The sequence below is a fragment of the Eretmochelys imbricata genome, chromosome 5, assembly GCF_965152235.1.
Source record: "Eretmochelys imbricata isolate rEreImb1 chromosome 5, rEreImb1.hap1, whole genome shotgun sequence".
NCBI classification, from domain to species: Eukaryota; Metazoa; Chordata; order Testudines; family Cheloniidae; genus Eretmochelys; species Eretmochelys imbricata.
In genome coordinates this window covers 73,846,938-73,859,386 of record NC_135576.1, presented here as the reverse complement: position 1 = coordinate 73,859,386, position 12,449 = coordinate 73,846,938, and the positions used below count along the sequence as shown (strand labels likewise).

The 12,449-nt window shown below is 36.7% G+C and overlaps 1 protein-coding gene across 6 annotated transcripts in view; it reads right to left on the bottom strand.

The window, feature by feature from the left end:
* The window catches only part of COMMD10 (COMM domain containing 10), a 159,116-nt gene that overhangs the window by 76,271 nt on the left and 70,396 nt on the right, over positions 1–12,449 (bottom strand). Inside the window, exon 6 of one of the 6 annotated variants that reach the window (XM_077817352.1) lies at positions 286–3,580. The exons of the other annotated variants lie outside the window; for them this stretch is intronic. Within the exon in view, the coding sequence (XP_077673478.1) occupies positions 3,557–3,580 (24 nt within the window). The 3' untranslated portion in view covers positions 286–3,556. Of the gene's footprint in view, positions 1–285; positions 3,581–12,449 lie in introns of those variants that run through there. 6 annotated transcript variants of the gene reach the window in all.

The following is a 12,449-nucleotide window of genomic DNA, read 5'->3' as shown; positions in this document are numbered from 1 at the left end:
TAATCCCAAAGAAAGTTGGTAATAAACTAACAGCTGTTTCCTGCTGCATTCTGAAACAAACAATCAACTAATCCAGCATTTTTATCATAATATATCATATAAATTCCACCCAAAAGCACCAATATTTTACTTATATACAGGCCATAATAATCACGGAAAAAGCTGCAGATGACTATCACTTTATTAAATACTGCTTATTAAACAAAAACTCCAATACACCAATTAGGTTGAAAATTTTAATTATCAAAAGTCAGGAAACTCAAAAACTAAGATTCCCACTGAAATGTAAATTTAGCTAAATTATACATGTATAATATAGTAATTTTGATTAATTTTAAATTTATGCTTTAATATTTTGTTTTCCTCATCGAACCATCCTGTATTTTTGTTATTTTTATAATGAAAAAAAATGCCCATTTGATTTCCTGTGCTCTTATTTCAGCATGTAAGCACTGAAACAATCATTGGCATGGAACTAGTCTCACAGTGAATTAATTAAATTAAGTGCTATATTTGAATGTCTAATCATGATTTAAAAAAAAATGCAACACTTAAATAACAAGTCCTGAAAAAAAGAGAGAAGGAGGTACATCTCAAATGCTCAGCTCTCTCAGTTTTACTGATTATTTGACACCAAAAACCTGAGATTATGCTCTAGAAAGGGAATTGGAAGAAATATAATCTAATTTTATTACCCTATGAAGCTGTGCAGAGCAGGGCCTCTTGACAGTAAGACCTACTCACTAGGCTTGTTTATGGAATTCTGGACCAGTTGTAGATCAAAATATGGAAGATCCTGTTTTTCACAGCTTCTATACTATATGGTAGTAAAGTGAAGTTCTATTTCTTGTAATTGCTGTGATGATTAATCCCTTGTAAGAATGGGCTCTTACAACATGTTAATTTCATGTCTAATCACTGAAAAATTCAACTGTAGTTATTTCTAGTGTGCACACCTCCAAATACACACACATTTATATGTAAATATAAATAGAATGGTTAATTTGGCACACACATACTATCTACTAAAGGAAATAAAAAATACGCAACACACACAGTATGTCATTTTAAAAGGCTTTGAATTTTCTTACCTTTTTTTTTTTTATTTTACCAAAACACATTTTCTCATTGACTGCTAGCGAATATGGCAAATTTGCAATATTTAAGAGAAGCCAGCACTGATGTCCCACAAGTGCAGCCACTACCATCAGATATTGTGATGACACAAGGGGACAGTGAACATACCAAATGGTTGTTTCCTACACAAAAGTTGTTTCCTGTGATGTAGCCCTACAGAATGTAGGAAGCTCATCAGCCAGTAAACCCAAAACACTCTACAAAAAGTCACTGTTAGAGGCACAAGCCCCTTCAAACATGCAATATGAGGCTACACAAGGGAGCATGGCTCTCCACCTCAATTCCTTTTTACCACTCAATAAGGAGATATGACTAATCTGGATTTATCAAATGATGAATGGCTAGAATGCTGTGCTACCCTATTTCTGAACTATCCAGTTCATTTAATCATAGAATCTAAATTTATTTTATCCTCTTCCACTGTTGTATTGGTGTATTAACACAGTTAGGACTGGAGTATGTGACGTTTTTCCCTTCAAGTCAGTACTGAACTAATGACTAGGCTTTGTATTTGGGAATGATGTACTGCTGGAGGTGTCATCTTTCAAATGAGAAGAGAAACACAGAGGTCCTAACCATTCGTATTTATGAAAGATCCCATGGCATTTTTCACAAGTATTCTGGCCAAATTCTGACTTGGGTAATTACAGTCTGTGTACTTAAATTCCCTGGTTATTCACTTGTAATTAAATTCATTCAAATGCTGGTAAATCAAACCTTGCCCTCTGCACCATTTGCGTCTTAGTTGGTCCAGCAAAAAGGGCTTTAGTAAGGTGAATTTCACACTTCTTGAATAAAATTTGTACCAGGTTACAATTAATATTCATTTCAGGAGTGGATGAAGTGTGTGTGTACAGCATAAATAAAGGCACATTAAATGAATATGAGAGACAGAGAGAGAAAATTACCTCACTGTAAATCCCTTTGGGATCCTTCAGGATGAAAGGCACTATATAAATGCAAGGTGATTGCACAGTAAAGAACTATGTGAAAGTAAAAGTGAAAGCATCTTCCTGAAAAATGGTTTTATAGTTGCTATTCTAGGAATAGGTACAGTTGCAACTATATGCATGGATTGTATTAATTAGAGTCATTCTTTATGTAATAGCCACATGTGATGCTACAATTATATTGAGAGGCATTGTTTTGGATTCCACAGGTACACAACTCTCCATATACAATTTTACACGTTTGATGTCTATAACAGTGATCTCACACTTTTTCACCTAGTGATTTCACCTTTTCTCCTACCATAAAAAGTGAAATTCTATTCTTTGCTTAAACATGTCTTCAGTTTCCCTTTAAAAGTTGGAGGGAATAATCTCTTTAGTCCTTGTAATGTTTTAACTAATTCACAAAATCATTATTCTTACAAAAAATCTGCTAATTATTGGGTTTATTTGATAAAAGTGGCATCATGAGGGGTTTTGTGACAGCAACTGAGAATTTACAAAAAAAATCAACGGCAATTTCAAGTAATTTTATTTCTAAACATAAAAATTTTAAAATTACAGAAACCTTTAGATGACAGCATTGATTTTCTTTTTACTGAAAGATTTTGTTTGCCAGAGTTGGGCTGGGGAGGAAGGATATCATATAAGTTTGACAAAATGACAGTATACTGTCCTTGTGTTTTATGAATATAGAAAGATTAACTAAATAACTAAAAAAGTTAATCTAATCCTAATTTTCTAAATTCAATGTGACATTATTAGAAAATATTAAACATATTAGGGTAACTGTTTCTTCAATTCCAATGGCAACAGGTTTTTAGGCAGATACTATAGACAGCAAAAAACTACTGATATAAGGAAATAAATCCAAAGTTGATAATTTACAAAGGAAGAGATGCCACAAGGCTAACGGTAGAATTTTCAAAGGCACCTAAAAAAACTATGATATCTGTGTTTTTAAATCACTTAAGTGCTTTAGAAAATCCTACCTATGGGAACAAAGTAAAATTATTAAAATACAGCATAAACTGGTTCAGAGCCCTGCAGAACTAAATCCAGGAGCACATACAGGGACCAGGTTAACATTCTTGAATGGTAGAGCACCCTCTGTCTGCTCCACTCTCGAAAAGTTTGTGTATGTGACTCAATTTCATAGTGTTGTGGGAGTTTTACATTACAAATATAAGATGGCTTCACAGGGACATACTACATTTAGTAACAACCCAAACTGTAACCATCTGATTCCTGGATGGCTTATGAGAAGTGAATTAGTCTCAGTCCAGTTTCCAGTGGGCAGGTGTCCACATCGAGATGGCCATCACAACTGGCAACCTTGTTAGTAGTTCCAGCAGACTCAGGGGTTGAACAGACATTGAGATTGAATTACGCTCTCCCCACTAGGTGGTCCCTCGATGACAAGTTTGAAGCACATTGGGAGTGAGTGGTGAGGTAACCTGTACTGCTGATTAGTACCCAGAATGTCCCTTTAGCTGTGGATACAATAGAGAAAGGACTTCAGTCTTCAGGACTATTTCACTTGAAAACAAAAGCATTGTTCTCAACCCCTAAACTTTCCAAAATTTAAATGGAGACATTCTGTAAAAATTGGATAAGTTAATTTTGAAGGCCCTGAAATTTGACCAGTAACTGAGAGACTTTTTTCCCTAAGAATTCATTAGTGTGACTACTCAAAGTTTCCCACAAAATTGGTAAGAAAGCTGAAGTGTTGCAATAAACAGAGCATCAACAGGAAACCAAACTAGAATAAAATGTAAAGTAAAGTAGTGGCATTAGAAAATACAATACAATTACTTGATAGAGTTATTCTGAAGAGAAGATTTTGTTTAATAATAGCCGAGAAAAAAATCTGTTTGCCAGGAAAGTAGAGAGATTGTAGAAGTCAAAAGGTACAATATTACGAATGCTGCCAAAACAGTAAGAAGAAGGCACCAAGTTTTATCTTGATTGTTGAATTTATAAAACTAAAAAAAGCATTGACAAAACTGTATGAAACTCTTCCATTTCCATTCTGCAGATGCTGTGAAAATTTAAAGCAGAGCAAACGCTTAGATGGCAAGGAAACAAACCTGCCTTTTAAAACAGATTGCTGAAACTAATCAAGTCAAGATACAGTAGAAGATGCTACAACAGAGGAAACTAGATGAACCAAGAGCTATGTTTTTACTGAGTACAGTGTGGAAGAACAATTTTTCACATAGCAACCAATGCTTAAGGCCTTTTAGAAAAACTGTTAAAGTAATTGGAAGAATTAAGTAGGCCACGGCTGCATATACTTGTGGCAGCCACAGAGGTAAGAAGCTAAAGCGTGTTGATAAAACTATCTGAAAGGGAGTTTTCTTCATATTTTGCTTTTTCTACAGTAGGTGATTTTTTTCCACATGCTGAAGGCTTGCACTGTGATAATAAGCAATTTTTAATTAGGTTGAACAGATTCTAAAACAGGAACATTTTAAAATTCAACATTTTATCCTTCTTTAAATTACTATATTGAGAGATGGAGGTATAGTATAGTACAGTATTATCATTTGTATCACAATAGCTCAAAGGGCTCCAGTGAATTCTGGGCCCCTTTGAACTTGGTATTATACAAACACACAGGCAGAGACAGTCCCTGCCCAGAACAGTTTGCAAACCTAGGCCCCAATTCTGCAATATACAATGTGCAAACGGACTGAGGCCTCTGCAGCAGGGCCCAACTGAAGTCAGTAGAGCTCTGCGTAAATGCAGCAATCTGCCTAGACTTCCTGCAAAGACTGAGGGCTTGTCTGCACTAACACTTAAGTCGATGTAACTTACGTTGCTCAGGGGTGTGAAAAAACACCCCCGAGTGACATAAGTTATATTGACTTGAAGTGGTGGAGTAATTACACCGACAGGAGTGTGCTCTCTTGTTGAAATAGTATGTCTTCACCAGATGTGTTACATCGGATGCAGCTGAGCCAATGTGGCATGGTAGTGAAGACAAGCCCTTGACGTTAAACATATCATATGCTAAGTCTTTGCAAGACTGAGGCCTAATAAAGACAAAATCAGAGTACTAACAAACACTACGAAGGAAAGGGATGAGGATAGCTAATACGTTTCTTGGGTTAGAATGGAGAGCTATGTATAATCTTGTGGGAGGGTGATTTTTTAATACCTCTTTCTGCTTTTTAAAATGTTAATACTTCTGGGATTTTTTTCATTATTATTAATTTGACATTGGAAGTTTGATTTGTCCATTTTACAAGTAATGTGTTTCTTTTTAAATGACAGCACTATCCTAATGCAACATATTTTTATGCATGGAATATTTACACCATAAAATATTTTATTTGAAGCTGGAAATTAAAGTAAATTAATGATTATGTAATTTCATGGCAGGTCTGTATGAAACAGTTTCAGGCTGTCAGCGATGCCCAAACTATATTTTAATAAGTATCTTCCCCAGTTTTCAAACATCATAGACGTGAAAACTTTACTTCACTTCTCGTACACACAGGTATTTCTAAAAACCTGTCTCTACAGGTACTGTAGATGGCTCCAGGACGAGAACGCCAGATCTGAGCTTTACTATCTTTGGATAAGGTGAACTGGACTCTGGACCAGATTTCATAGTTCATACCCATTAGATCCTGTATCTTAACGCAAAAGCATTTTATTAGTCTCTGGCATAGCATGGTTTCTTAGTGATCTCTTCAGTGTTTACCAGTCTGGACCTCAATTAGGCAGACACTTGAGACATCCAAGCAGATTCTCCCATTTTGGTCTAATAGCCAGAGCAAGTCTTGTCATTTTTTACTGACAGTTAATGAGGGGCATCTGAGGCCCAATCCAGCAAATCTCTTAAGCATATGCTTAATTATAACCATGAGCTGTCTGAAGCCAATGGGAATATTCATGCATATAAAATTAAATAAGTACAGTATTGCCAACCCCAAACATTTAAAAACCATGAATCAGACCTGCAAAAAATTATGACACTACTTGTAGTGCCCCCACTGGCTTAAAAAAAATCATGATTTTTATAAATTAATAAAATTTGGTTCTTTTTATTTGTATTCTGGTTTCTGAGCCTTTATAGGGCACTTACATGTTCTAAAGCTTTTCTCCACTGCCATATGGGCTAGACACTTTTTTTTTTTTGGTGGTGCGGGGGAACGACAGCTGAGAGGCTTCTAGAAAAAACACAAAATGTGAAACTTGCAGTAAAATTGCAAAAGTTGGCAACACTGTTCTTGACTGCTGTGCTGGATCAGGGTCTTAATGAACTACTGTCTTTACTTTGCAACTGGTTGGCCCCTTTTCAAATTCTCTGAGGTGTGCTCAGCTAGATTTTTCCCTCAACTTGTCTTTCCTTTGGAGGTGCAGGAAGCAATGCAGGCTTGGTTCCCCTGTGAATCTCAAATAGGATACGAGGCTCAAGCTTTTCCCCATAGGGCAATGCAATACAAAGCATCTCTCAGGCCCAAAGCAAAGTAGAGGTCTCTTTCATTTTTTAATTAATAGTATTGATATATTTATGTGCTAAAATTTAATATTCTTAAATTTTGCCATGTAAAACTTACTTAAATCTAGTAAGAAGACTAAAGTATTTATTCAGCTGAGCATAATGAATTTAAAGCTGAGACTTTTCAAGTTAATTCACAGTTATATGTAAACACAGTCTATTTGCTGGGTTTTTAAACTTTGTTTCACTTTTTTTTCTTCTTCCAAACAATACTCAAGTAAGTTTTATTGCCTTTAATAAAATCAGTAACTGTGAAGAATCCACTTGTGCATTTGGTCCCTTTATCTTGAAATTCCTTGCTTCTTTAGGTTCAGGTAATTACAACGAAGGAACTTCTAAAGTGCACACTATGGGCACATTTAACATTTATGACGAGGGAAAATGATAGCGGGGTTAGTGTCTTATTACCTTAAATGATGGTGTTCAATAATGAATGGTGTTCTACAATGCAGCTTTAGTGCTAGATCTATTGACTGCCACCACATTGTTAATAAGGTATTAGTTTACATACTTCCTAGAACAAAAATTTAAAAACCCCAGTGGTAATTAAAGACAACCTCTGATTTAGAAACCCAGTAATGGGACAATAGAAGTCCTATTTTTAACATTTTCAGTTTGGTATCTCTAGACTATTAGGAATTTGTAATGACTCTTATTAAAGGAGCACAGTCAACCTGGTTCATCAAGCACACACACAAAATCATTTGCTTAAGTTGGTTTCCCTTGCAGATGTGAAGGCAAGGATAACTGATTTTTTAGAAAATTTGATCTTATCTAACAGGAGACGAACAAAAAAAATCAAAATTCTGATTTCTTTTAAAGGAATTACATAGAAGTGCCATACTTCACAGAATCAAAGACTTCGCATTTTTGGGTAATTACGTTATCAGTGAATCAACTTGCAGCAAACTCTTAGGTGACATTTTAATGTAAGAATCTTGATGGAACCTACCCAGACAAAGAGCCTGACGTGTTTTATAGCCTGAGTTCTTACCACATCTTCCGTAGCATATACTAAAGTTCCTTTGGCTACACCAGATAGTCTTTGGTTTCATCTGATAGACTTGCTAGCCCTGACAGATACAAAAGCATAGCTAAATGTTCCACATGCAGAAAAGGTTGTCCCAAAGAAGAGGGCACAATCAATTTTTCATCATCTGAATAACTTCTGTTTTGCATATCCCCACCTCAACTTTTCTTTCTAGAATCACAATTCAAGTTTCCTGTTCTTTTCTTTTGGCAGTCCTAAAGAATATGATCCTCCTCCTTAATGGACAACGCTCACCTTTGCTTAGAAGCCTGCATAAGGTTCTCTTAACCGATTAAGGTCCACAGCAGTCTTGTGTAGTAGGCCCATTGAACCAACAATCATGTAGGGGAGGATCTCTGTACCCCGTGCATGGCATGAAGGGGAACTCCTATTGGCTTCAAGTTAATGGAAGTACACCTCTACCCTGATATAATGCGGTCCTCAGTAGCCAAAAAATCCTACCGCGTTACAGGTGAAACTGTGTTATATCGAACTTGCTTTGGCCTTGAGCATTTCCATTATTAATAGTCACTTCCTGCCCCCTCAGAAGCCCCGACCCATCCAACCCCCCCACCTCCCTGTCCCCTGACTGCCCCCCCAGACTCCTATTCCCCTATCCACACCCCCACCCCGACAAGCCCTCCCGGACTCCCACACCCTATCCAACGCCCCCGTCCCCTGACCACCCCGCCCCCAGAACCTCTGAACCATCCAACCCTCCCTGTCCCCTGACCACCCCCCAAGATTCTCTGCCCCTTATCCAACCACTCAGCCCCGGCCCGGCACCCTTAACATGCTGCTCAGAGCCGCGTGTCGGAGCCAAACACGCTGACGCGCTGATCCACCGGACCGCGCAGCCCCGCCTCGCCCCCCAGAGCGCTGCTTTACCGCGTTATATCCAAATTTGTGTTATATCGGGTCGTGTTATATCGGGGGCGAGGTGTACCTTCTCATAGATCTCAGGTGAATTTCATTCCTATCCCTGCTAAGCCGTCTGCACAAAGCCCAGTTATTTTGGGGTTGCATGGGAAGAAGCATTTGAAGTGATTTGAGAGTCCCAGATAACTTTTATACATCCAGAAGGGAGAAAACAATCTCAGAAGACAAAACATTAAGCTTGCAAAATAAAGCTCATTTTATAAAGAAGTCATAATTAAGTCTGACAAACCAAATGCCATTCAACAAACCACCATCAAAACCTGAACAAATAACTAGTTCAAGTCAAAAATATAAAAAAGCAAGCCAAATACTGAATATCCATAAGAATGGAATTCATAATTATTTTCTCAATAGAATCAGATTTACTATGTCATCATCATGTTTTGCTTAACCTCAAGGACAGAATAATGTAAATTGTTTAGCCTCAAAGTCATAAGAGAGTATATTTGTGTAAATTCCATACCAGAATAAAGCTTTTCTGGGATATTTCCAGCACACCAAGAGGTTCCAGGGATATTTCACAAAGGATTTGTTTTTTAAATGTAAGTTTATAAAATTCATTTTGTACCCACCACCTCTGCCAGCATGTTTAAGGTGGGCATTCAATATGTAAGTCTGGAATTAATTCAGTCTTCACTTTTGTTCTATAGTGGGTGCAAGATTAATAAAAAAGCATGAGCCTAGGGCCCCTGAATCAATTTTACTAAAAATACCTACGCAAGGAACTGCTAGGAAATGTTCCCCCTTTATTTTTTAAAAGAGCATATTTTCCCTCTAACAATACAACAAGATACCAGATTTGGTAAACTACACAGCAGACACTTTTTTTGTGCGCTGGCCTTGGATGTTTATGTGCGCACTGCAGGGCTCCAACATGGCAGCAACCATTGGAAAGCCAAAGTTTCATCTAGCAACATACTCATCTAATAATTTCAAGAAGTTCAAAGAAATTCTGTCCACCAGAAAGTTTGGAAACACTCATTAAGGTACCAACATCAACCTGAGTATCATTCAATTTTCAACCAGGTGCCACAGACCACTACCCTCAATCATTATCCCAAGAAAGACTCTACATGCCAGCATGTAAATTGAGACTTCCACCTATTGGTGGGGCTGGAGACCTAACTTTCCTCCATCCTCTTGGTATGGACCTGATCCAAAGTCCACTTAAGTCAATGGAAATCTTTTCATTGAGTTTAATGGTCTTTGAATCAGGCCATTATGATTTGCACTAGACCTGCTGCTTTCCATTTCTCTGGTTTTGGTTTACATAAGATTTTTTTTAAAGTTTCACTGAATTTCCTTATCTTAAAACTTAAAAAAAATAACTATGATGTTCCAATCACGCTATTATAAATTAAAAGATTGCTTAGAAGTATGATCCAACTGGTATAGTTTGTTTATTTGGGGGGGGTGGGGGGGTAGAGAATTTTTTTAATGTTTGCCAAATATTCATGAAAACAGAGACACACTGGGGAAAACACGGACTTCATAACTGAAAGAAAACAATTTATATTGTAAATCATTTTGGTGGGGGTGGGGGAGTAGCAGGGTGTCAAACTAGCATTCTCTTAGTCTTAATCCATAAAAGCAGCAGATACAGGTCAGCCTATTATTAAAGAATTATTGTTCGACAGACAATATAGTACTGCTGTTTGGAGAATGAAGCACTAGGCACCACAAAGTGTTACTAAGACCAAGCTATTGCCAATACAGAAAGAGGAGACAGCTATCACATAGTGTGTTCTTGTAGTTGAAGAATGGTGGAAAAGTTTCTTTTATTCTATTGAAACGATATTAAAATAATTCATTGCAACAAGGCCAGTTTAACCTTTTTTCTTCCTTCACTTCACTCATTCAAAAAATTCAATTCTTTTGATTTGATTTTCCTGGAGTTATTCTTCAGTCCAATTGGAGCAAGGAGGATGTCCCTTCCTTCACTCAAGCTCTTTGTTTTATTATACATATTGGTTTATAGATTTAAAGGTTTTAGTCAATATGGGGTTCGGACTGAATAGATAATTGTCATGACCTGTCCCTCTGTGTGGCTTAATGAAGTAAAAAAAAATTAAAATCTGCAGCAGTTTGGCAGCCTCACAGCCTGTGAAGGTTCATTAAATAAGAGATGGCACATTTTATCAGTCACCTTCGACTACCAAATTCACAAGGCTAACAGAAGGTTTACCATGGGAGGTAGAGAGAAATCAGACAATATCCTAAATTCACCCTTCCAGTAAAACAGCATGTGGTTACTACAATTACTATGTGAGCTCATCAGAAACGTAGTTCTAGGTGAATTTGTTCTTTAACCTTTTATGCTACCATCTCAAGGAAAAACAGGTGGTGTGCTGTTTGTGCCCAGAATCAGTAAAACAAAACACCAATTGGGAAACAGTAGCATGAAAAAATATTTGATGTAGTCTTTGTCTCTAAGTTGCAGCATTTGATTAAGGAAAGCAAGTCTTTACATGTGTTCTTTGGTATTGCATTTCAGTTGATTTTAACACATTCTGTAATTGTAGCTGAAAAGGAGAGGCCATAGTGAAAGGGTAAACAAGAGACAACTGTTTTATTTTGAGTCAGTGGTGCTTGGAATTTATTCTGCTCAATGTCTGAGAGGAAAGTACAGTTATCTTTGGGTATGTCCAGTGTGTAAATAAATCCTATTCTTGCCTAGCTGTGTTTCATTGTCTTTTGATAATGAAAATCAGAAAGGACTTTTGTACACAGAAAACTTACAAATCCATCAGACTTGAAAGTTTAATCCAATGGTCTGTTATGTTTTTCATAGTTTTCTTTAACCATTTAGACAAATTTTCAGAAGTACTGATTAAAACAAGCATTTGCACCCTCATTTTACAATGATAACATTTTAAAATTTATAAATTTGTCCTCCAAGGTAGAGGAAAGGTGGAGTTTCACAAGGTAGCACTATGTCAGGTCTAAAAATATTTTAGGACAGTTGCAGACTCCTGTAGGATAGTCCATCATATAAACCAACTCTGGACCCTTTGCGTCGCCATCACAATCCTACAGAAAAATCAAACTAAATTTTTGACATTATACCGATTTCCATTATCAAACGCTGATGTCACAATCACGGGATGACCACGTCACATTGAAATATAAATAAAGCAGCTGAGCTGTGAGGATAAAAGCATGATTAAAAAATATCAAATATCTACAACAGCAAGAGGAAAACAAAATTTTTGGTTAACAATACTAAGGTTCTCCATCTGTTCCTGTTGACCATTTGCATATGAAAATCTTTCTTTAAAGTAATTTCAGAGGATAGAAGAGGGCATGAGACGTTTATGACTATGTCAAGGATGTGGATATCATTAACTTGCTTTAATAAAATGGCCCAAAGTAGGTGTGGTTAAACACTGGAAATGAATCAGGCCATTTATGATATAAATGTTATTAGCTAAAAAAAAATCAGCAGCCTTTTGGTGGCAATGAACAGGAACAGGATAATGTTGCCTTCTGAAGAAAGCTGCCAAAAGGCATATAAAAACCTGATTGTACTGAGCATGTTAAGGGTAAGAGTCCATTTTGGGTCCTTGGCAAATGTATAAACTACTAAAACTGAGGATATAAAAATAAAGCTACTGCAGGAAGCTACCTACTAGGTAGGATTTATTTAACGAATACTTCTATAGCCTACCTTCAGCCTACTTTCATGGTCTGTGTGTATAAAAATATCCTCACTGAATTTTCCATTTTTATGCATCCGATGAAGTGAGCTGTAGCTCACGAAAGCTTATGCTCAAATAAATTGGTTAGTCTCTAGGGTGCCACAAGTACTCCTTTTCTTTCTATAGCCTAGATATCCTGATTCACTCTTTTGAAGTAGTTTACAATAATAAGTGAGACATTT